This window comes from Hyphopichia burtonii (genome assembly GCF_001661395.1).
Source record: "Hyphopichia burtonii NRRL Y-1933 unplaced genomic scaffold HYPBUscaffold_1, whole genome shotgun sequence".
Lineage (NCBI taxonomy): Eukaryota > Fungi > Ascomycota > Pichiomycetes > Serinales > Debaryomycetaceae > Hyphopichia > Hyphopichia burtonii.
Window position 1 is genome coordinate 665,356 of NW_017963728.1, and position 22,569 is coordinate 687,924.

General features: G+C 35.2%; 11 protein-coding genes and 1 non-coding gene across 12 annotated transcripts; 8 read left to right on the forward strand and 4 right to left on the reverse strand.

Moving 5' to 3' along the window:
• Positions 1–159: 159 nt before the first annotated feature.
• HYPBUDRAFT_151277 (cleavage polyadenylation factor subunit) lies at positions 160–3,058 on the forward strand. Its single transcript, XM_020220417.1, has one exon. The coding sequence runs from the start codon at positions 195–197 to the stop codon at positions 3,033–3,035; it is 2,841 nt and encodes a 946-aa protein (XP_020078629.1). The 5' UTR covers positions 160–194; the 3' UTR covers positions 3,036–3,058.
• Positions 3,059–3,278: 220 nt separating this feature from the next.
• On the forward strand, positions 3,279–3,755 carry HYPBUDRAFT_116706 (uncharacterized protein; the record flags this gene model as incomplete). Its single annotated transcript, XM_020219169.1, has 1 exon — positions 3,279–3,755. One exon carries the CDS (start codon positions 3,279–3,281, stop codon positions 3,555–3,557), a length of 279 nt encoding a protein of 92 aa, XP_020078630.1. The 3' UTR covers positions 3,558–3,755.
• Positions 3,756–4,041: 286 nt separating this feature from the next.
• HYPBUDRAFT_101181 (SKN1/KRE6 family beta-glucan synthesis-associated protein) lies at positions 4,042–6,147 on the reverse strand (the record flags this gene model as incomplete). Its single annotated transcript, XM_020218104.1, has 1 exon — positions 4,042–6,147. One exon carries the CDS (start codon positions 6,145–6,147, stop codon positions 4,042–4,044), a length of 2,106 nt encoding a protein of 701 aa, XP_020078631.1.
• Positions 6,148–7,513: 1,366 nt separating this feature from the next.
• HYPBUDRAFT_t27 lies at positions 7,514–7,585 on the reverse strand. The gene has a single exon. It is a non-coding gene; the product is annotated as a tRNA-Glu (tRNA).
• Positions 7,586–8,152: 567 nt separating this feature from the next.
• HYPBUDRAFT_171823 (gamma-glutamylcyclotransferase) lies at positions 8,153–9,023 on the reverse strand. The gene has a single exon (XM_020222851.1). It carries the CDS (start codon positions 8,928–8,930, stop codon positions 8,187–8,189), a length of 744 nt encoding a protein of 247 aa, XP_020078632.1. The 5' UTR covers positions 8,931–9,023; the 3' UTR covers positions 8,153–8,186.
• Positions 9,024–9,874: 851 nt separating this feature from the next.
• CNH1 (Cnh1p) lies at positions 9,875–12,983 on the forward strand. The gene has a single exon (XM_020220418.1). The coding sequence runs from the start codon at positions 9,912–9,914 to the stop codon at positions 12,903–12,905; it is 2,994 nt and encodes a 997-aa protein (XP_020078633.1). The 5' UTR covers positions 9,875–9,911; the 3' UTR covers positions 12,906–12,983.
• An 813-nt stretch (positions 12,984–13,796) lies between these two features.
• HYPBUDRAFT_3534 (uncharacterized protein) lies at positions 13,797–14,942 on the forward strand (the record flags this gene model as incomplete). Its single annotated transcript, XM_020223354.1, has 1 exon — positions 13,797–14,942. The coding sequence occupies one exon, from the start codon at positions 13,797–13,799 to the stop codon at positions 14,940–14,942; it is 1,146 nt and encodes a 381-aa protein (XP_020078634.1).
• A 127-nt stretch (positions 14,943–15,069) lies between these two features.
• CAR2 (ornithine-oxo-acid transaminase) lies at positions 15,070–16,848 on the reverse strand. Its single transcript, XM_020222852.1, has one exon. It carries the CDS (start codon positions 16,423–16,425, stop codon positions 15,118–15,120), a length of 1,308 nt encoding a protein of 435 aa, XP_020078635.1. The 5' UTR covers positions 16,426–16,848; the 3' UTR covers positions 15,070–15,117.
• Positions 16,849–17,277: 429 nt separating this feature from the next.
• On the forward strand, positions 17,278–17,688 carry HYPBUDRAFT_100653 (uncharacterized protein; the record flags this gene model as incomplete). Its single annotated transcript, XM_020218065.2, has 1 exon — positions 17,278–17,688. A coding segment is annotated over one exon (411 nt), but the record flags the coding sequence as incomplete, so codon positions are not given.
• Positions 17,689–17,956: 268 nt separating this feature from the next.
• On the forward strand, positions 17,957–19,639 carry ECM7 (Ecm7p; the record flags this gene model as incomplete). Its single annotated transcript, XM_020220419.1, has 1 exon — positions 17,957–19,639. A coding segment is annotated over exon 1 (935 nt), but the record flags the coding sequence as incomplete, so codon positions are not given.
• An 898-nt stretch (positions 19,640–20,537) lies between these two features.
• On the forward strand, positions 20,538–20,849 carry HYPBUDRAFT_151282 (uncharacterized protein). Its single transcript, XM_020220420.1, has one exon. The coding sequence runs from the start codon at positions 20,666–20,668 to the stop codon at positions 20,834–20,836; it is 171 nt and encodes a 56-aa protein (XP_020078638.1). The 5' UTR covers positions 20,538–20,665; the 3' UTR covers positions 20,837–20,849.
• Positions 20,850–21,279: 430 nt separating this feature from the next.
• Positions 21,280–22,530, forward strand: HYPBUDRAFT_3538 (uncharacterized protein; the record flags this gene model as incomplete). The annotated part of the gene is made up of 1 exon (XM_020223355.1): positions 21,280–22,530. One exon carries the CDS (start codon positions 21,280–21,282, stop codon positions 22,528–22,530), a length of 1,251 nt encoding a protein of 416 aa, XP_020078639.1.
• Between the last annotated feature and the right edge of the window lie 39 nt (positions 22,531–22,569).

Sequence of the window (22,569 nt, forward strand, 5' to 3'; positions counted from 1 at the left end):
ATATAAATAAATATTTGTTTTAGAAAAGCGTAGTTATGGAGTTCACTTAGGTTTGACTAGTGCGACATTTTTTTTTTTTTTTGGCTCGATGTTTAATGTATAGAAAAGTTTTGAAAAAAAAATATAAGCATTGATTGTTTGATTACTATTCAAGAATATTCGACAGAGATTGTAAGCATTCTTTGAAATAAAGAATGTTTAACTTTACCATATTGACACCCTCTAGTGGTGACATCTCTTGTCGAGCAGCCTTACTTTCTTTTGATAATGAGATCAAGATACTAGCGGACCCAAGTTGGAATGGGAAAAATCCAGATGATATTCTTTTCATGGAAAGCCACTTGAAAGAGGTCAATTTGATTATATTATCCCACTCCACCCCTGAATTCATAGGTGGATTCATCTTGTTATGTGTCAAATTCCCGAGCTTAATGTCCAATATACCAATTTATTCTACCTTACCGATTAATCAATTAGGAAGAATATCGACAGTTGAATATTACCGTTCATGTGGGATCTTAGGTCCATTGGAATCAGCGATAATGGAGGTAGTTGATGTTGATGAATGGTTTGATAAAGTTCAACCATTAAAGTATAACCAGGCATTAACTTTATTCGATGGTAGAATAGTCATGACACCTCATAATGCAGGACATACCTTAGGGGGTACTTTCTGGCTTATCACAAAAAGATTAGAAAAGATTATATATGCACCATCTTGGAATCATTCCAAGGATTCGTTTTTGAATAGTGCAAGTTTCTTGTCAACAAGTACCGGTAATCCTTTATCTTCTTTAATTAGACCGACTGTTTTAATTACTAACACTGACCTTGGTTCGTCAATGTCACATAAAAAGAGGACAGAGAAATTTTTACAATTAGTAGATGCGACCTTAGCAAATGGTGGTGCAGTATTGTTACCAACAACTCTATCAGGGCGTTTTCTTGAGTTATTGCACTTAGTTGATGAGCATCTTCAAGGAGCACCTATTCCAGTTTATTTCTTATCCTACTCTGGTACTAGAGTGTTGAGTTATGCTTCAAATTTTCTTGAGTGGATGTCTAGTCAATTGTTTAAAAGTTATGAAGATTTTGCCGCTGGTGATGCTACTGGTCAAAGTAAGCTTCCTTTCAATCCTGCTAAAGTGGATTTATTACTGGATCCCGATGAGCTCATACAACTAGCAGGTCCAAAAATTGTCTTTGCTTCAGGTATAGATTTAAAAAATGGTGACATGTCTTCGCAGGCTTTACAATACTTATGTCAAGACGAGAAGACTACAATCATTTTAACCGAAAAGACCCATTTTGGTTCAGAAGGTTCAATCAATGCACAACTATTTAAATCATGGTATAATCTAGCAAAAAAGAAACAAGGTGGTCAAGCTCCTGAAGATGGTGTCGCAGTTCCATTCGAAGAAACCATATCACTAGATAGTTGGACTCGCGAAGAGAAGCTTATTGGTGGTGAATTGGCCGAATTTCAACAACGAATTAACAACCAGAGACAACAAAAGTTGCTCGCTAAAGTAAGAGAAAAACAAAATGAAAATTTATTAAATACAGACTCTTTGAATGCTGAAGATTCATCCGAAGATGAAGATGAAGGAAACACTACGGAAGAAGAAAGAACCGATGAACAAAGCGCTGATCCTTCAAAAGCCACTCCAAGTATAAATAACGGTCTAGATTCAAAAGCAATAGCAGTCAATCAACTTTCAGCCCATGAAACCTTCATTACAGACTATGTCAAAGAATCACTAGAAGCATACAGACCTTTGGATATCAAAATCACTTATAAACTTAGACCTAGACAGGCTATGTTTCCATATATTAGTAATAACTATAAGCAAAACTTCGACGATTATGGAGAAGTTATTGACGTGAAATCATTTCAAAAAGCTGATGAGTCTTCTAATAAAAAGCTTATTATGGAAAGCAAGAAAAAATTTGAAAAGAAATGGGGTAATGATAAGGACGGGAATAAAAAAGATAGTAAAAATAAAAACAACAATCAAAATAAGCTCACGCCACAAGAACAACTTAATAATGAATTATTACAAAATAATTTAGATACTTTATTTAACCCAAGGAAGAGAGTACCTCTTACAGCCGCATCTACCTTTTCTAACCAAGCAGTTGAGCTAAAAGCAAGATGTGGATTGTCCTTTGTTGATTTATCAGGTATAGTTGATATCAGATCTTTGGGGTTGATTGTGTCTGCATTAAAGCCATACAATTTATTATTATTACCAGACTTGAGTATAAAAAATGATGCATCTGAAGAACTAGATGGCTTGAGAACAGTAAGACAGGTCTTCGAGCAACAACAGGAAGATCAGCAATTGGAAAACAGTAAAAAATCCATGTTCACTTCATCTCGTTTCCTTTCCTCCTCCGCAATAAGAAGTGGTGTAAGTGGTGGTTTGAACAACAGTTCAAAAATGAATATCATATCCGTCAGCAATAATAACCCTGTTGAAATTGGTGGGGATGGAAGTGGTGTCGGTATCAATGATTTTGAAGTCAAACTTGATGAAAAGTTGATAGAATCTTTGAAATGGCAAAAAATCGCTGATAGTTATAGTATTGCTCAAGTATATGGGAAACTTGACGTGAGAAACCCACACTTCAACCCCCACAAAAAACAGAAAACAGTGGCAGATTATATTAATCCATCCAGTGAGTTTATATTGAGGCATCTTCTGAAAGAAGAATATTTACAGAAACAACAAAAATTGGTTCAAGATAAAAAATTGGCCACTGCAGCCCAATTAATGAATAGAAGCGGGCCTAAGTTGGCCATTGGTAATATTAGACTACCTGAATTGAAGAAAAAACTCTTGAGCAAGAACTACAATGCTGAATTCAAGAGTGAAGGTACGCTTGTTGTCAACGATACTTTGGCAATTCGTAAAGTAGCCTATACTTCTTCGGAAACTGATGACACTGGGGATATAGTTATAGACGGAATGATGGGTCCATTATATTACGAGGTTAAGGAATGCATAAGTGAAATGCTTGCTTATGTTTAATGAAGCAAAATTATAATACACGTATATATCTATAAAGAATAGTAGCAATAGTATCATCATTTGGCAGCCAAACGGGCCTTTTAACAAAAAAAAAATATAAAGTCGTGTGTATCCCGAGTTTGAAACTTTTTTCCTTTGGCCAATAAGCACCACGAAATTTTAAGCTGACATAACTCAAGTATCGAGTAATTTGACCTTTACAAGTATCCTTTGAAGGCATAAATACAGACAAGTTAAACAGAGATGCAACCATACTCCAGATCTGGTGGTACCAGAAGATGTTTTTATGAATTCCAAACATTAGTGGCATGTTACACTTCTGCTGATACCGTTTCCAAGAAAGAATGTACTCCAAATTTCGATGATTACTTTGAATGTTTACATGGTTTTAAAGAAAGAGAAAGAACTAGACTTATGTTGCAACAATTGAAAGAAAACGAAACCACTAAAAATGGTGTCACTGCATCTGATTTGTATAAATCAGCCGGTGCTGTATACGAAAACTTAGATTTAGTCAAATAAATCCATGAAGATACTTAACCATTTGGTTCAATATTCCGTTCAAGCATTTTATTTGTCACTTGCTTAAGGCCATCACTTTCCTCGTTGTAAAATAGCATTCATTCTTTGAAAAACAAGAATGACCATATACTCTTCTTTTTTTCTATTTATTAAAATTTTTCAGCTTAAGGGTTGATAAATTTTTGGTTCATACTAAACAGCTTATTCATAAATATCAATAAAAACTATGTTCAGTTAAATGAAGTACTTGTAAAGCCAATATGATATGCAATTATTATATAATGAGAAAAACTAAATTATTAAAAAAAAAAATAATGAATGAATGAAAATTCAAGTAAATTTTATAACCGATTGAAAATAAAACAATAAATATAAGTATGAGTGAAATTAAAGAGTGAAGAAAGGAAAATTTAACAAGCAAAGAATACAATCAAAAGGAAAGATTTAAAAGAAATAGAAAAACTGAACCAAAAGATTCCTGAATCTAACAACCAGTTATTTTATCTTTAGGTCTAGTATATCCACCATCTTCGAAAGAGGTAAGATTATTATTTTGATAAAGATTTAAGTGGTTTTGAATATAATCAGAAGTTGGATAACCTTCTGGATCACAAGTTATACTAATGTTGTTTTTAGGTTGGTAAATTCTAACATAGTCAATACGCATATGACTTGGGAAAAGAATTGAATTCCAATCGATATAAGCCCAATTATTGGAAATACCTAAATTAAGAATGATTGACATTGGTTCTTTTGAAATTCTTCTAAATCCAACATTACCATTTGGAGATAAAGCATAAGCTTCAAGAGTAAGAGTTGGTTCATTAACGTGCCAAGTTAAATAACCATCATCATTATCACTTAAATATTCATAACCGAAAACTTGATACTTACGTTCACCTTCACCACGTTCATACCAATCAGTATTTAAAGTAGTAGTACCAGAAACCGCTTGTTGTAATGGACCACCAGTATAAGTATTCATGGTTGTAATATCTGGATTATGAATTGAAACAAAATTATAATCAGGATAATACCAAATATCATAAGGAGCAATTTGATAAGACTGAGAAGCAACACCATATAATTTATTAGTATCAACTTCACCTTCTAAAATATCAATTTCTGGAGCACCTCTACCTTGACCGGGATTTGGATGATCTTCACCTGGACAAGTACAAGAATTTAATCTTTGACCTGGTAAATAAGAAATACCATCAGGAGAAGATTGATTTGCGGTAATACCAGCATCACAAGAGTCATAAGTGTAAGGCCAAACCCCTTCAGTACTACCCAAATAACCAGGACGACCTAAGTTACCCATAGTCCATAAACCTGGCCATAAACCCGAAACATTACCATAATTAGGTAATTGAGCACTAATCATAATCATACCTTGAGAGAAACATAATTGATTCCAACTTTGAACCATACCGGATCTATAAAATAAATCATGATTTTTCAAAGCATCCATGGTTAAAACTAAGGTACCATTAGCGGTAGTAACTGCATCAGGATCATACCATTCTAAATCATTAGTAGCTTGATAATGAATATCAGGAGCAGTGAAAAATTGATCGTCACCTTCATAAAAAGTTCTACCTTCGACATTAAATTCATCAGAAAAGGCTAAAACCCATTCTTCACCTCTGAGACTTTTCTTAGTTAAGGCATCTTTTGGAGTATCAGGATCAACTAAACTTGTTCTAATTGCAGCTGCTAAAGGATAACTATAAGGGGATAATTTAGCATAAGTTTCCGGTTTATAACCAGAAGTTACCCCAGAATAAGTTAAGACTGGGAAAACAATGAAAATGAAAATTGCCCCGAGTAATAAGACTATTATCCCCATAAGACCACCAAAAGATCTTTTATCCATATTTTTCAAATCATGCATGAATCTATTTTTATCATAAGCAGCATCAGCGATTGGATCAGGGTTATGAAGGTAATCATCTGGTTCTTTTTCATCGATATGTAAAGGAAATGACAGGGCTGGATAACCACCAAAGGGACTAAAATCAGTAGACTGAACGAAAGGATCTGATTTATTAGATAAAGAATCTTCATCATCTGATCTGAGTAAATTATTTGAAGAATTGAAAGCAGAACCTCCGGCCATACCAGCACCAGCAGCGGCGCCAACCAAGTTACTACTACTATTATTATAACTGCTGTAGGTTGAATTTCTTGAACCGCCCATAGAAGGATATCTATCAAATTCTGGGGGTACCACCAAAGAATCAGCATGGGGGGAATTTGGAGTACCAGAAAGCCTTCTAGTATTTTGGTTTCTAAAATCATCAACTGAAGATTCTTGAGATAAAAGATTAGATGAAGTACCATTTCTTGAAGCGTAATTATTATTATAAGCGTTAAATGGTCTGCCGTAATGAGAATTTTCATCATCGGATAAATTGAATGAGTTTCGACGAGATTCGAAAGATGATGATTCTTCTCCTGGAGATGCAAAGGGGTTTGTTTGTTGGGAATGAAGATCTTGGTGCGATGTTGGTTGATCATAAGGATTATTCGAATGGCCATCGACACCTAATTGAGGTGTATTAAAGGTAAGATCTCTTTGGGCCATGATGGAGAATGAATAATTATTGAAGGCCCTTGATAAGAAAAAGAAAGACTAGGGTTAAGAAATCAGTGGAAAATCAGTGAATTAGACTAGTCAAGAAAAAGATGATCTAATAAAGAAACAATCTAAAAAATACTTCACTTCAAAAGAAGTTTGGTAATGAGATCAAGAAGAGATCAAGAAAGTGAAAAGAAAACAGAAAAGAAAAAGAGAACAGAACAGAATGCAAGTTCAAACCAAATTAAAAGGAGTTCTACAAAATCAAAGACATAATTTGAAAAGTAAAAGAAGTCATTACAAAGACGTGAAGAATAATTATAGAACAAAAAGAAACTAAAGGAAATAAACAAGATAATCCGCAGCCAAGTCTACAAAGAAAACAACAACACGACAAGGGGCATTTGTCCCATCACCTTGGAACTGAGGCTTCCACATTGTGCTTGTTGTTGTTTATTTATATCGTCAAATAGTTGTGAAATGGAAAGTATCACCAAACTAACAAAAAGGACCGAAAAACTGCACTTTGAGTTAAAACTTGTTAAAAGACCAAGTAGTTAATTTGGAACTTTAATTTTGTGCGTAAAAAAAAGGAATACTCCACTGAAAACTTGGGAAAAATTTTCATTATGAACGTCGACGCTTCGAGTCTAAAAGGTTTTACGATTCATCAGATTTGATTCGTGTTCATACTTCTCATCAGTATAAAGCTTGGGCCCAAGCAATGTAGAAAGCAAGTCCCTTGGCTTCTTGTGAGGAGACCTCTGATGGTTTACCCAGCTGTTGTCAGGGCCAGAGGTTTTGTTTATCTTCGCCTCCTGCCAATTTCTATTTAAAGTATGTTTCTTCCCTTTTTAATGGGCTTTTTCTCTTCCATTGATTTTTCCCTTTTCCCATTTTTTAACCATGAAATGTCTCCTTCGCTAAACACTTTTGAACACTGTCTCTCTCGAATCTAACTCCCGTTAGAGCATTTTACTCCAACACTTGGCCATCTTTGTTCCTAATGAGAAATTCGCGTTAAGCTTGCTCATAACGCCTTTAGCACCGTGTATATTATTGTGAGATGAAAGGAGTCTTTGGCTGTTTTTTTTATGCTTTCCAGCTAATCGTTTCTGTGGAATATATCCATAAAAGGTGAAGCTCACTTAAAACTGCCCCAAGCCAGAAGACTAAAACCATGTAGTTGATCGTTCAGATGTAGGCATGGGGAAAACCTCGTCGACAAGGCATCAATACGTCAAAGTTGTCGTCATCTAATTACGTTTTTGCATCGTATTGCAATCATCGTTCGACAGTAAACAGCACAGCAGGGGAAAGCCATATAGCGGAAAAAATAAATCAATTTGGTGAAAAATAAAAAAAGAAGATCTTCCGATACCGGGAGTCGAACCCGGGTTTGCTCGGTGAAAGCGAACCGTGCTAGCCGTTACACTATATCGGACGATTTATGAACAAGATTTTTAGGGTGTCCTTAAGCTATGCTTTTTATTATTGTGGCTTGAAATTGCACATTTTCAAACATTTTTGATTTTCTCCCTTTTTTCAAAGCTTTTTCTGTCTTAGTAGAAGTAGAGTGCTATAAAAAATAGAATTCAATTTGTGGAATAAGTTAAAAACATGTTTTATTTTATGTCGGACCAAACTGGCAATATAACGTAAAAGTGACTCTATTCTTTGTGACTCTGGGTGGGCACTAGGCGATTTTCTGAGTTGAAGAACAAGTTTTCAAAGACTGTTTCGCATTAGTGTATATCCAATCCATAACAATTTAACTCCTCAACGGCTCTGTGTTCAGGTAACCTCGATCTGAGACAAGCGCCTACCTTAGAAGAGAGTTCACCAAGAGGGATTCTTGCAACTGCTCGCTTGATGGAAGACATCATGCACACACTTCACAAATGTCGAACTACAATTACTTTGACACCAGTTTGTCTCGCTGCATGTTCCCAATAACAAATTTTTCTTCCTCTCCTATTTACCTTTTTTATTTTCAATGAAACTAAATATATATTGGTATCTTTTTAATTTAGACTATATAATAATTAATTATCAACTAAATTAAGCAAGTCTTCTAAATAATAGTCTCTAGACAATCCGTTGGGATCTAAAGTTCTAACTGCGAGAGTCAAGTCTCTTAAATAATCGGAATTTAATCCACTAGGACCTTTACTTATTTTGATTTTTTCTCCGGTATCAACCACTGATTCCGGACCAATGAACGAGTCGTTATCAATCGTGCCTATGTAGATATAGGACTCTATAAAACGATCTCCTTGTTTATTATGCGGTATTCTTTCAATGACGTTTGGATCAACTTTTTCTGGAATATTGGTTATATGAAATGGTACTTTATGAGTAGTATAACCATCTTGTTCTCTGATATTCAAATAATTGCGAACCTCTTCCACGTACTCGGGAGAAATGTAATATGCAACACACCATACTCTCAAATCCTCGTCTGATAATTGATCTATTCTATAAGGAATATCTTTAATTTGTTCAATCGACTCACTCGAATCCACTAAATCACATTCACGGTCATGGCTCCTCATCTCGTACATATGGAGATCGTTATGAAACCTCTTGTGCTGCTTTAAATCATCCAATGATACTAGAGTAACCACTCTTCCTGGGCTTTCAATCGTTCCTCGATGATCAGAAGAACTTTGCCAAAATCTTCGAATAAACCCTTTTAGATACCCCGAGATCTTGAACGCACAGTGCGGTGGCGGCTTGAATATAAGTGACCCGTAGCCAATCACCCACATTCCCTCGTCGTCGGTCATGTTGCTGTCTGGTACAAGGAACTGGAGCTATGGTCAAGCTGTCAACTATTGATCTGCAGTCCTCATCCCCAGAATAAAACAGCCCGTACCTCCCGCTCCCGGGGACCTTCTCTCGGAACCAACCCGAGGAGTCTCGGGTTTAGTGGCCTTCCTCCACGCTCTGGTTATCTATCGGAGTTACCCTCTATGGATCTGTGTTTTATCAATTTTTTGTTGTTTTTTTTTGTTTTTTTAGTCTTTTTTGCAATTCTCAGACCCTTTCCAGTCATATCTCCTGATTTGTTCCTGATAATGGGCCTGACAGGGCTAAGAAAGGGGAAGCCTGTCAAACTACAGTGCTGTCAATGTAATAATGTAGTAGAATAAGGTAAAAACAACAATCGTATTATATACAGAATGAATGACAAGAAATCAGGGTTGAAATTCTTGAACGTTTGCAGAACGTCCGATGAAACAAAACAGCCAGAAGAACCTGAAGCGAATAGAAATAGGAAATGGGAGTATGAATAAACCGGTCTGATTGTCAACGAATTGTCAACGAAACCGCTCTACGGATATTCAGTTGGACAAGGCTCTAGTCGATATTAAGGTTTAGCCTTCGAGTTAAAATTTGTGTAAGAAAATGGGTAACTTATCCTTTTTTTTTTTGTTTTATTATTTTTTTTTTTTTTTTTTCAAGTGTTTTTTTTTTTGTTTTGTTAGGCGTTTTTGAATTTTTTTGTTAGTGCGAATACTGTTTCCTTTGTTTTGCTACTGAGCAGAGGGAAAAGTTCATTATTTTACTACTGCTATTTCGTTTGCTTACTTCTCTTTCTTTTATTTCAAGTTATGGTCTTCGTGTTAAGTGCGTGATTCTATGTATGGTGTTCTATTGATTTGCTAACTTTTCCCTTTTTCTCTCTCTCTTTTTCTTCACTTTCAAATCGCAATTAGCATTCATCTGGAAATTATCAAAATCCATTTTACCTTGATCATAATATAATGGTGTGGTCCCAGTTGGAACTAGAAAAACCACACATTGCTTATGCATGTGTCGGGGTGTTTAGTACAATTTTCTCCTTATTATCACTTTTTGTTAAAGAACGATTATATATAGGTGAGGCTACTGTTGCTTCATTGGCTGGACTTATCTTAGGACCTCATTGCTTGGGTTGGTTTGAACCGACAACTTGGGGGAATAGTGATTATTTGACTCTTGAAATATGTCGTATTGTCTTATGTATTCAAATTGTGGCCGTTGCCGTTGAATTGCCCAAAAAATATATGCAAAAACATTGGCTTTCAGTTACAATCTTTTTATTACCGGTGATGACTTGTGGTTGGCTTATTGTTGGTTTATTTATTTGGGCCCTTATTCCCCATTTCAATTTTTCTTCTGCTTTGTTGGTTAGTGCTTGTGTTACTGCCACTGATCCTGTTTTGGCAGCTGCAGTTGTTGGTAAAGGTAAATTTGCTGAAAGAGTTCCTGGTCATTTAAGAAATTTATTATCAGCAGAATCAGGTTGTAATGATGGTATGGCTTTCCCCTTTATTTTCCTTTCTTTAAATTTGGTTCTTTATCCTGGTAACGCCGGTGAAGTTGTTAAAGATTGGTTTTGTTACACTATTTTATGGGAATGTGTCTTTGGTTGTCTCTTTGGTGCTATTCTTGGTTATGCTTTGAAAAAAGCTGTTTGGTTTGCTGAAAAAAAGGGTTTAATCGATCGTGAATCATTTTTAGCTATTTTTGTGTTTTTAGCATTTAATTCTGCTGGTCTTGGTTCAATTCTTGGGGTTGATGATTTATTGGTTTCTTTTGCTGCTGGTACCGCTTTTGGTTGGGATGGTGAATTTGCTAAAAAAACTGAAGAATCTCATGTTTCTACCGTTATTGATTTATTATTAAATTTATCATTTTTTGTTTATTTTGGTGCTATTATTCCTTGGCCTCAATTCAATAACGCTGATTTGGGTCTTAATTGTTGGAGATTAATTGTTTTGGCAATCGTTATCATCTTCTTAAGAAGAATCCCCGCTGTTGTGGCTCTAAAACCATTCACTCCAGATGTTAAAACTTGGAGAGAAGCCTTCTTCTGTGGCCATTTCGGTCCAATTGGGGTTGGTGCCATCTTTGCTGCTATTTTAGCAAGAAAAGATTTAGAAGGGCATTACACCGATGAAGAGACCCCTTTAAAAGAAGTTCCTGATCATGATTTCCCTCATATTCAACTTCTTGCTACCATTTGGCCCATTGTTTGTTTTATTGTTATTACCTCAATTCTTGTTCATGGTTCATCAGTGGCAGTTTTAACCTTGGGTAAACGTCTTAATAGAATGGCTATCACCATGTCTTTCACTACTACTAATACTCAAGACCAAGGTCCTTCTTGGATGTCTCGTTTACAAAAACTTGATAAAACTTCGACTTCTTTCTCTTTACATAGAGTCGATACCCATGTTCCTCCTTCAAATAACGATGAAGAAAAAGATCATTTACCAAAATCCAACACCGTGGAAACAAGTGGTATTAAAGTTAGACCTGCTGGTGGTGCTAAAAGAAGAAAACATAAAAAGAAGAAGAGAGGTTCAAGAATTAAGAAATCCTTATCAAGAGTTACTTCTAATGATGATCAACAATTGAAATTATCCCCAACTACTGAAAGACAACGTCCTGCTCCTGAATTCTTACAATTAGGTAAAAGTCCTTCTCGTGTTGATCAAGTTGATGATGAAACTGAATCTCCGACTACCACTGTTACTCCTGGTAAAAGTTCTGATGATACTAATGTTGGCCAAAGTAAAGAAGAATCTTATGGCTCTTCTGACAGTTCATCTCAATCACTTGAAGTCTCCAAAGATGATCAAAATAATAGATTATCTATTTCAGTTCCTGAACCAAAACCTGATTCTCCCGTTAGTAGTGAAGAAGAAGCAAAAGAACAAACTGAAAGTATTCCGACTGCTGCTTATCAAGAAGGCGCTCAAATCATTATTGAAGATCAACATGGTGAAATTTTAGAAACTGTTCCTATGAAAACTGCTGAAAGTTCTCATGGTAGTGTTAAAAAACATGGTACATTTGATAAAGGTGAGCGTTCCAAACCTATTGATAAATCTAAATCTCAAAAGAAACCTAAGCTCTCCAGAAATTCAGGTACTGCCCAATCAATAGGTAGTGATAATTCAGAAGGTATGAGTATTCATTCAATGGATTCTCTTAGACGTCATATGTCGGAGTACTCTTACTCTGGTGCTTCTGATGACGATGATGATGATGAATCCGAATCCTATAATGGGCCCGGTATCGGACGTAAACTTTCAAGAAGTTTCAGTTCTAATTCAAGACGTGCATTACATAAAAAGAATGATCCAAATCGTCATAGGGTTTATGCTCATCAAGTTGATAATTTAATTGTTATTGAAAATGAAGAAGGTGAAATCATTAGAAGATATAAAGTTAATCCACATGTTAACGTTAATAAACAAAAGTCAAGATCAAGATCAAGTACAATTGTCAATAAGGCATTATCTTTGGTTGGTATCAAAAATAAAGAAGGTAATAACCCTGGCGATATATCTGGCCAAAGCCAGCAACAAAATGTTCCAACCATCAATATCAATGGCGATGACTTAGAAAGAAACGAAGGGGTATTAATCAAGGAACATGATAACACCCATGATAACAGTCCATTAAGAGATCCACATATCGAAAGTCGTATCGAAAATAAACTAACTAGTATTTTGACCAAGGGATCCATGAGTAAAGGAACAAACTCCAAATCAGCAACTCCAGTGGATGTCCCTACCAATAAGTCGTCATCGAGACATCGTCCACAAGAAGATACTTCCGAAGAAGAAGATTCTGAAGTTAGTGAAGATTCCGAAGAGGATTCTGAAGATGAAGGATTACAAGAAACAGAAGTCGAAAGAAAGAGAAGATTGGCCGCTTTAGGTAAGCTTTCTACAAAACGTGATTCCGATGATGAAGAAGAATAAGTTGTTAAATCACATTTTCCTTGCATTTTTTTTTTTTTGATTCTGATTTTCGATTTGATTTAAATCTATATATATATAAAGGTATGGGACCTTTTGCATTGTCATTAATATGTTTTTCATCTGATTTATTTAATCCAAACTACTACATTTAATTTTATCTAATATCATCTCATTTGTTTGATCCAAACTACTATATTTAATTTCATCTAATATCATCTAATTTACTTTTTATTTTCTATCTAATTTTTTTTTTCGGCATTAATGACAGTCTTTGATCTACCGTTTTGTTTTTATTCCAATATTTCATTTCTGTTACCAAAGCCTTTTCCTTATATATATATATATGTATATATGTTTGTTTAATAAAACATTATCTAGTACTAATCGTCAAATGTGAACTATCATAATTCATTAAACTACTCAAGACTTCTACCATCAAGTTAAGAAAGTTTTATATTCAGATTCGAGCTTAACAATCTGAACAGAAATAAAAGAGTATCAAGATTATTGTAGCGAAGTAGCTTCAAATTTGAAACTACAGATTCTCGCAGTAATTACATTATTTCTACTAAACTACGGACCGGTTTCTTTTAAGACTCCTGTTAAGAACGTCCTGGTTTATTATCAATAAGCTTAAAAGTCAGTTGCCCCTTTTCTTATGTTTTTCATATTTTTCAGTTTGCAATGATTTTTGGGGCATTTAAAGAAGGAGTGAGATTCTCGGTCTCTCAAACTACCAACTCTTTTTCACAACCATTTAATAATATACCTATAGAGCACAGACTCTATTTGCAAGACACTTTTCTAGCTTAGTTATAGTTATTTATTTGGCTAATGGACCCTTTTAGCTCTTTTGACTACAGCAACGACATTTTTCCCGAATTTTCAGCCATGAACCTGGATTTGTTTCATGAAGATGGAGGGAACAGGACACCAAAAACACCATATCGGAAAGTTGGAAGATCCCATGAGTATTCATCTGTGGGCACAGACTCTGAAGAAGTTGATATTCCCAGCAAATGTGACTTTTCTTTGGGGCATTTTGAAGTAAATCGGAGCCACTTTGAGAGTACGACCTTTATCAATGATACAGGTCACATTGACCATACAAAATTCTCAACACACCCTTTTATACCCAGGAGACCGCATATTGAATACACTGATACACCCAACTTGACTCTTCAACAAGATGATATATTTGGAATTCTCGAATACCAATCTTCGCCATCCAATTTTGCTTCCTTACCTGGTATAGGAATCGGTTTACTCACAGACGATGATGCTGCTTATGATGAGAACACCAGCGCTGACCTCGACTACGAAAGAATGAGACACCTTCAAGAGCAAACTGGTCGAGACCAGATGATATCGAATATGCTGGGCGTAACACATTCAAAGAGCCCTTCTCCTTCGTCTCGCAGCTCGGTAGCGACTTTGACAGATAACTCATCTATTCTTACCCCGGACTCTTCACAGCCTTCACCTAGTTTAAGAACAAGCAAAGGTATTTTGGCTTCTAATCCATGGGAGCTTTCATTTTGCTCAATTCTTTCACAATATCCAAAAAGTAGCTACAATTTAAGTAAACCAATTGAGTGTAATCATTGTACACAATGTTTTAATAAGGCTACCCATTACGCTGAACATTTGGACAGACTTATGTTGATTCCCAAATATGACTGTCCTGTACCTTCTTGTTTGCATGCTAGGATTGGGTTTCTTAAAAAGATGGATTTGAAAATTCATATTTCTCAAATACACCTCACAAAATATAATGGTTGCAAAAAAACTGAAGAAAAATCAAAAGTTAGAGATAAGTTTGGCCCCAAAGTATTTGACAGAATGATGTCATATTTGAATGTTTGTAAGGTAGAGAGTTGTGGGAGAGCTTTTTACCGGAAAGACTCATTGAATAGACATATGAAATTGCTCCACCCACTTGATACAGTTAGTAAGGGCGGTGTTCTGAATAAAAAGATTGGGAAAAAGGCCAGGGGTAAGAAACCTAGAGGTAAGAAAACAAAAGGAGAAATCTAAGAAATAGTGTTTATATAAAATTTCTGAATTTATTGATTGTATAAAAATTTCCATAATTTTTCATAATTTTATCACTTTTTAGTTAAAATTATATAACTGCGAAATGACTACATTTACAAAATTATTAGTTTTCTCAAAAGGTAATTAATATGAATTCACATTATTCTATATACATTTAATGATGAGTTTTAGGAGCATTTGGCAATTCAGTTAAAGACTTTTTGATTGCGTCCACACCTTTCAATAAGTCTTCTTCAGAAATCACCAAAGGAGGAGCTAATCTGATAATATTATCATGAGTTGGTTTAGCTAAAACCCCTTGGTCTTTCATTAAGAGACAAAGATCCCAAGCAGTTCTACCATTAGCCTTTGATTCATCAATAACAATTGCAGATAATAAACCAACACCTCTTACTTCAGCAATTATACCATTAAATTCATTTTTCAAATCGGTTAATTTTGAACGTAATAAATCACCTAATTTATTTGATCTTTCAACCAAATTTTCATTTTTAACAACTTCTAAAGCAGCAGTGGCCACTCTACAAGCCAAAGGATTACCACCATAAGTAGAACCATGAGAACCAGGTTCTAAAGTTAACATAATTTCTTTTGAAGATAAAACCCCAGAAACTGGTAAAACCCCACCAGAAATAGCTTTACCTAATAAGATAATATCAGGTTTAACATTTTTAGAATGTTCATAACATAACATTTTACCGGTTCTAGCAATACCAGTTTGAATTTCATCACAAATTAATAAAACATTATGTTTTTTACATAATTCTTGAACTCTAGTTAAGTAACCTTCAGGAGGAACAACAATACCAGCTTCCCCTTGGATTGGTTCTAATAAAATAGCAGCAATTTTATCACCAGCGTTATTAAAAGCTTTTTCAACATCTTCAATAACACCATATCTTAATAAAGTACCTTGAGGTTCACCAGGAATTTGAGGACCAACCCCAGAAAGATAAGGACCAAATTTAGTAGTAGCATCCGGGTCAGTTGACATTGAAATAACCCCTAAAGTTCTACCATGGAAGTTATTTTCAGCAGATAAAATAATTGCTTCCCCATCAGGGATTTTTTTAATACTATACCCCCATTTACGAGCTAATTTTAACCCGGTTTCAACTGCTTCAGCACCAGTATTCATTGGTAAAAACATTTCATAATTGAAATATTCAGTAATGTATTTAGCGAAAACCCCAAAAACATCAGAAGAAAAAGCACGAGAACATAAAGTCAATTTAGAAGCTTGATCAATTAAAGCTTCAATAATTTTTGGATGACAGTGTCCTTGGTTAACAGCAGAGTATGCTGACAAGAAATCCAAGTATTCTTTTCCTTCTGGATCCCAAACATGAGCACCTTGGGCTTTATGGAATACCACTGGTAAGGGATGATAGTTATGAGCAGAATATTCTGATTCGTATTCTTGAGCAGTGGACGATGAAATATTAAAGTTTGGAGAGGACATTCTGAATAAGTTGATTGACCGAAAAAAAACAGGAAAGTCAGAGAATGGAGGATTGATGGGTGTTTAAATAACAATCGAGTAACCTACCAAATCATCCAATCGAATTGGCAAATCTTATTGAAACTCTAACTGATTCGGAGTATCTTGCCTATAGCGAGTTTTTCCAAAGATTTGGTGAACCACTCGTTCTGGCTTTCTGTTAGCGAACGGGCCCCACACCCTCACTAACTGCTCAGTGTTCTGGCACTGCGATAAGGAGGGGATGCCGTTTAGAGAAAGATGTACCGAAAGATGCCCTGGTGCACGGGTCTTTTGTGTGCTCCATTCATCAACTACGAACAGTCGAAATGCTATAAGGTGATATAATAGCTGTATAGACATAAGAAAGTTGTGCAGACATAAGAAAGTTGTGTAAGAACGGTGTATGGACAAGAACGGTGTATAGACGAGAAAGCTGCTTAGACAAGAAAGTAAGATGTTCTATGGCTCACAGGTGCTTTGTTTAATGACTGCAGACTGGATTTGAGATGCAAATTCTAAACTGGTTGCCATTCTTTGAGCTGCTCTGTGGGACTTTCAAATGGTTGACCTTGGGAAGGTCATAATCAGGCTCAGTAATCACTCAGTAATCAATAAGTCAATCAATCAATAAGTCAATCAATCAATAAGTCTACTCAGTAATATAAGTCTACTTAGTCATGAAATCCGGAGGTAACCGAGGGTCGCGTCTGTAATTCGCGGTGTACGGGTGTTGTCCCAATCGTCAAAAGCGGTAAAAAAAAAAAAAGCCGGCAATAAAAGACTTCAATTCATCTTCTTCTACCCATAGAACCAATACCTAAAGCAATGAGCAAAAGACAAATGAATACTGCGATCCAGCCCCAGGTTGAAAACCCGGACGTGGCAGCCTTGTCGACGATCGGGATGAGAATCAGAAAAGCCGTTGCAGATGGCTATAACAACGGGAATACCAGCAACGGATTGAATAATCCATATAGCGTACAAAGAGTACCTTTACCAAGTCACTTGAGTCAACCCCCCTCCTTAACAAACCACGGGTCCACCATTGATTCTTGTTCGAACGTATCGGAATGGGAATCCAGATACCAAAATAATAAGATTGTAACTATACCTCAATCAAACTTTGACTCAACAAATAAATTGAAAAGAAACTACGATGATATCGATGATTCTCCCCAAGCAGCTGACTTGAGCGATTATCGTGCCAAGTACGGCCAGTTAAGTTTCAATGAAGACTTTTAAGTCTCCCTTTTCTTAATGTCTTATGAATCTCTTCACTTCTCGTTTCTCTTTTATCAAAATATATATTGTTTATTCCCTACACCTGTAAACCAAGCATGCAACGTATACAACAAGTTCAAAGTATCAAATACAAACAACACGTTAAGCTTGGGGCTTTCTGGCGTTGTCCTGGCATAAAGCCATGTTGTGATGCACACTACTTGTTCTAAATAAAACCCTCACTCAGTTACGATAAAACAAAATAGAAGTAGCTACTTCTCTTCGCTTTTTTTCCAGTGGTTTTGATTCTTTGCTATCGGTTTTTCTTTTCTTTTGTTAGTGTTTTTTTTCAGTTATTTGATCTTTAGTTCACTTTTTTGCAAGTTTTATTAGCTATTCAGTTGATTATTCGTGAGTGCTTGGTCGGGTCTTATTGCTTTGGCTAACTGCTGGTCTTGCTTGCTTCTTTTTTTTTTTCCCAGGTTTCTGGCTTTTTATTTCGATCCCCCCTTATTAAGGGACTTGCCCCTGCCAGTTTGGCAAATATTATAAAGTTGGATCTTTTCCAGAAGGGCAAGTTGTAAAATTATGCAAATCACAAGTGTTTAATATGGTGGCAATTAAGAATAAATTAGGTAGGCTTCTACTACCGTTTGAGAATCTATCGAAACAAACCCGGATTCTTCAAATATTTCGACTCTTCAGTGCTTTTTGCGCTTTGGTTTTCATAATATTCACCATGGTATCTCCGTTCATAAGTGAAAAGGCTTATCTTGCCAGAATCAACTGTGCCCATCTTGATGTTTCTTATGGGTTATATAAATCCTTGAGAAATTCAGTTTCCCTAACTTCAACCATCTTGGATGATTCCAATACAAATGCTTTCCCCGTTGATTCCTCTTTAACTAACTCGGAGATTTCCATTCTTACCGAATACGCTGAGTCGCAAGTTGCTTCTGCTCCCCAATATATTATAACCACTCTATGGAGTTGGTGTTATGGGAATTATAACACCACTCAAATCACCGGTAAGGATGGTCGTACTCGGTATATTCATCATGACGATACTTTAAGTTGCTCTAAAGGTGGACCCAATGGCGATGGGTATGTTTTTGATTACCGTCAAGAATTAGAAAGCATTGGTTTAAATAGTATATTGGCTTATGCTTTCCAAACCACTAAATATGACGATGAATCTTATTCTAATTTGGTTCAATCTAGACATCAGAAATATCGATTGGTGGTTCCTGCTCTTACTTTTGCCGGTGCTACTCAACTCATTCTTTTGGTTTTAACCCTTATTATTTATTCAAATCGTAAAGGTGAACCGGATTTGAGTAAAGTTCCAAGCTTCTTACTTCACATAATGGCTCTTATTTCAATGGCATCCTTTTTAAGTTTGGGTGTTGGGTCAGGGATTATCACCAGATTATTGGTTTCAATTCGTTCCGAAGTTAAAGGTAGTTTAGGGGACTTTGGTGTCTCGTTACAACTAGGTAATGCTTGGTTTCTGTTACTTTGGTTTTGTTTTTCTTTTGGTCTTTTATCAATGCTTTCTTGGGTCTTCCCATTATGGTGTGCTAACCCTGTTGATGATTTAGATGATGAAACCTATAATTTCGATTACGAAGATAACTTTAATCATAATCACCATTATGAAAATCAACACCGTAGAAAATCTTCTACTCATTTTTTCACAAATTTCGCTGATAATTCTGATTTTGCTGCTCCAAATTCCAAAAGTCGTAAAAGAATGAGTGGTATTCGTACCATTGATGAAAATGAAGATGATGATTTAATATCAAGAAAAAATACTACAAAAACTCATAGAAGTAGCAGAAGTAATAGAAGTCAGATCATTCCTTCAGGTATTGAAAATGACCAAGGTGGATTTGGTCCTTATCAAGACCGGGATGTTACTTCTTCTAATAATGATGAAGATGATAATCATGAAGGCCGTAATTCATCAACTGATTTATATTATACCAATGATGAAGAATCATTAAGAAAATTGGGAGAATCGCTTTCAAGAAAGTCCTCAGTTCGTCATTTATATAAAAAATCAAAATCTTCAAGACTCGATTTATTACCCGAGGAAGAAGAAACAAAACTCTTACTATATAATGAGAATACTTTATCTGATCCTCAATATCCAAGACCTCCTCATCATTATCGTGAAGAAACTTATGACGGTTACGTTGATGCACATAAAAGGTCAGATGAAAATAATTCCTTGGCCAATTCAAGAAGTAATAGTTGGAAAAATAAAAATAGAAATAGAAGTAGAAGTAATAGTAATCGTGCTTTGGCTGGGTCAATTCCATTGAACAATACTGTTTCTACAAACATCGTCACCAATCCTAGTTCAAATCATTCCAAATCAAATTCTTTGGCAAATAGTAATAGCAATTCAATCGATAACATTCGGGAATTGGCTAATAGAAGCCGTAATGATTCAGAAAATATCGAAATCATTCCTGACTCTCATGCTGACTCGAGATCTCCAAGTAGAAAACCTCCTGGTGATGATCGATATTATCATCATAACCCTAAAAATAATCCATTTTTACAATCAAGTAAATTACTAAACAAAACAGTTAATACCGATGCTCAAAATAATAAAAACAACCGGTTCTCCTTGAATGATTCCCTACTCAATGAAGCAGAAACAAATCTTTTGGACAACAGTGACTACCTTAACCATCTATATAAGTAAATTCAACCACTCATACCTTTTTTTTTTTAGTGTTCCATTTTCTTAGTATTCAATTCTTTTATTATCTTTTTTTTTGGGGAGTTTCTTTTCACTTTTTAAAGTTTCATTTTTAAATAAATCTTTGACAATACATCTTTGCATAAATCATTGTATAAATCAATACATTACCATGAAGTAAAGCTTTTACAGCCTTGTTTAGTGCAACATTTGGATCAAAAAAACTTTTTTTTCCGTATTAGGAAGTCATCTTTTGATCGCCTAAAAATTTTTAGTCCAACTCTAATGCTTCTGTCATTGAAGCTTGATCACGGAAAGCCCCCTCCAAGCACGTCAATAGATAGGCTTTCGAACAACTCATCCTTAGCTCAAAAGATGGTGTCTGGAATTGTATATGCCTACTCAGTCTCTACACCTTCCCATTACTCTCGTTTTCTCTGCTTAGCAACTGGCTAAATTAGTAGCTTATGCCCCATAACGTTTTTGAACGCAGCTAGCCTCGAGGATGTGCTCCACTTACCTATTCTGGCAATCTGGCTAATTGTCTGCTTATATCTTCACTCTATAAGCATAGTGGGTAAGATTTCCACTACTAAAATAGAGAAAACAAAAATAAATTGTGCACATAAAACTGCTTTGAGACAATAATTTTTTTTTGCAATTTGTGGATCCATTACACGAGTGATAGACAGCAGTATATATATATATATATATGAATATTATTATCTAGCTTATTCATGATTTTGGAATATATTCTCCGGACCCTATTTACTTGATACCAACCAAAATTCACTCCTTTTCTAATACCCTTCACTTTTTTTCTTGATACCCAATCTTTAATACCCATTGATCTCTTTATACCCATTGATCTCTTTATATCTCTTGATACCCTGGTGGAAATGCTCTTCGAAAACCGTATACATCTCGACACCGATACTTTTGAAGAATCAGACTCGGATTATGATAGAAGCTCGAGTTCTATTGCCAGAAGCACTCCCTATCCGAAAGATGAAAAAGATATACTAAAAAATATTGACTACAGTGGTAGAAGCTTCCAGGATGTAGAGTTGAATCAACAAACAGCCTATAACTTTGATGAAGAATCTAAAGTGCCGTTGTCTGCAACTTCTCATGAAGATATGGAAGAACTACAAGAAAAGGAAGAAATGAACCATTTCAAAGTGCCCTTTTTCTCAAAATTGACTGGGGGTTTCACTATCATATTGGTGTTTCTTATTGCTGTATTATCGACTGATTTTGGTGTTTCAAGTTCCTGTCAAAAAGATGGTTTAGCATGTGTTCCCCAAATGACAATCAAACCAACTGATGATACTCTCAAGGCTAAATTAACTTTATCCACCCTTAGAGAAGGTCTTAAAATGGTTTCTTATTTGGCTACTGATCTCGGTGTCTCCAATGACGATTTACAATCAAATGTAGATTATATGAATACCATTGATACTTTCTCCACAAATAAACTTTACAAGTTTAATTCAAATGGATTTTGCCGTTATAATAGTGACTCCAAAGAACAGTATTGTTCGAATGGTCATGGTCTTGATATTTTTTCTAGTTTGGCTGCTGATATCGGTATACAATTAGGTAAAGTTGGTGGTGGTAGCGCAAATGATTCACAAGAAATGCGTGATTCTATGGTTTCAACTTATACTAATATTGTTGACTTATTAGATGCCCTTTATTATACAGCGATTAATAATGAGACTGAATCAAATAGCTTGAAAATGGAACAACTTAATGCTGCTCACCATCTTAAATCTATTAGATCATTTGGTGAATTAATGTCTAAAATCCCAAATTATACCATTTCGATTTCAATCATTGCTGTTATATTATTAGTTTCCCTTTTTTTCATGGAAAGAAGAAGAAGTATTAAAGGTACTAAAGCTAATAATAAAATAGTGTCCAATGTTTTGTACGGTGGTATGTTTACTATACTAATTGTTCATTTGGGAATATTATTAGGACGTAACATCTTACAATTAAGAACGTTTCATTCTATAGATTTGTTTTTCAAAGCATACGAAATTGCAAAAGTTGAATATGGCTGGGGTCAATTATTGCTTTGGCTAATGGTACTTTGTGATTTGGCTGCAATATTTGCATTGTTCAAAATATTTAGACGTAGATAAAAACTCTTTTTTTTACATTTAAAATAAATAACGATAATA

What these genes read in the sequence shown, in the direction of transcription:
- HYPBUDRAFT_171823 (XM_020222851.1), bottom strand. Translation starts at nt 8,930, where the DNA reads ATGACCGACGACGAGGGAATGTGGGTGATTGGCTACGGGTCACTTATA.
- HYPBUDRAFT_151277 (XM_020220417.1), top strand. Translation starts at nt 195, where the DNA reads ATGTTTAACTTTACCATATTGACACCCTCTAGTGGTGACATCTCTTGT.
- HYPBUDRAFT_151282 (XM_020220420.1), top strand. Translation starts at nt 20,666, where the DNA reads ATGCTTCTGTCATTGAAGCTTGATCACGGAAAGCCCCCTCCAAGCACG.
- CNH1 (XM_020220418.1), top strand. Translation starts at nt 9,912, where the DNA reads ATGGTGTGGTCCCAGTTGGAACTAGAAAAACCACACATTGCTTATGCA.
- CAR2 (XM_020222852.1), bottom strand. Translation starts at nt 16,425, where the DNA reads ATGTCCTCTCCAAACTTTAATATTTCATCGTCCACTGCTCAAGAATAC.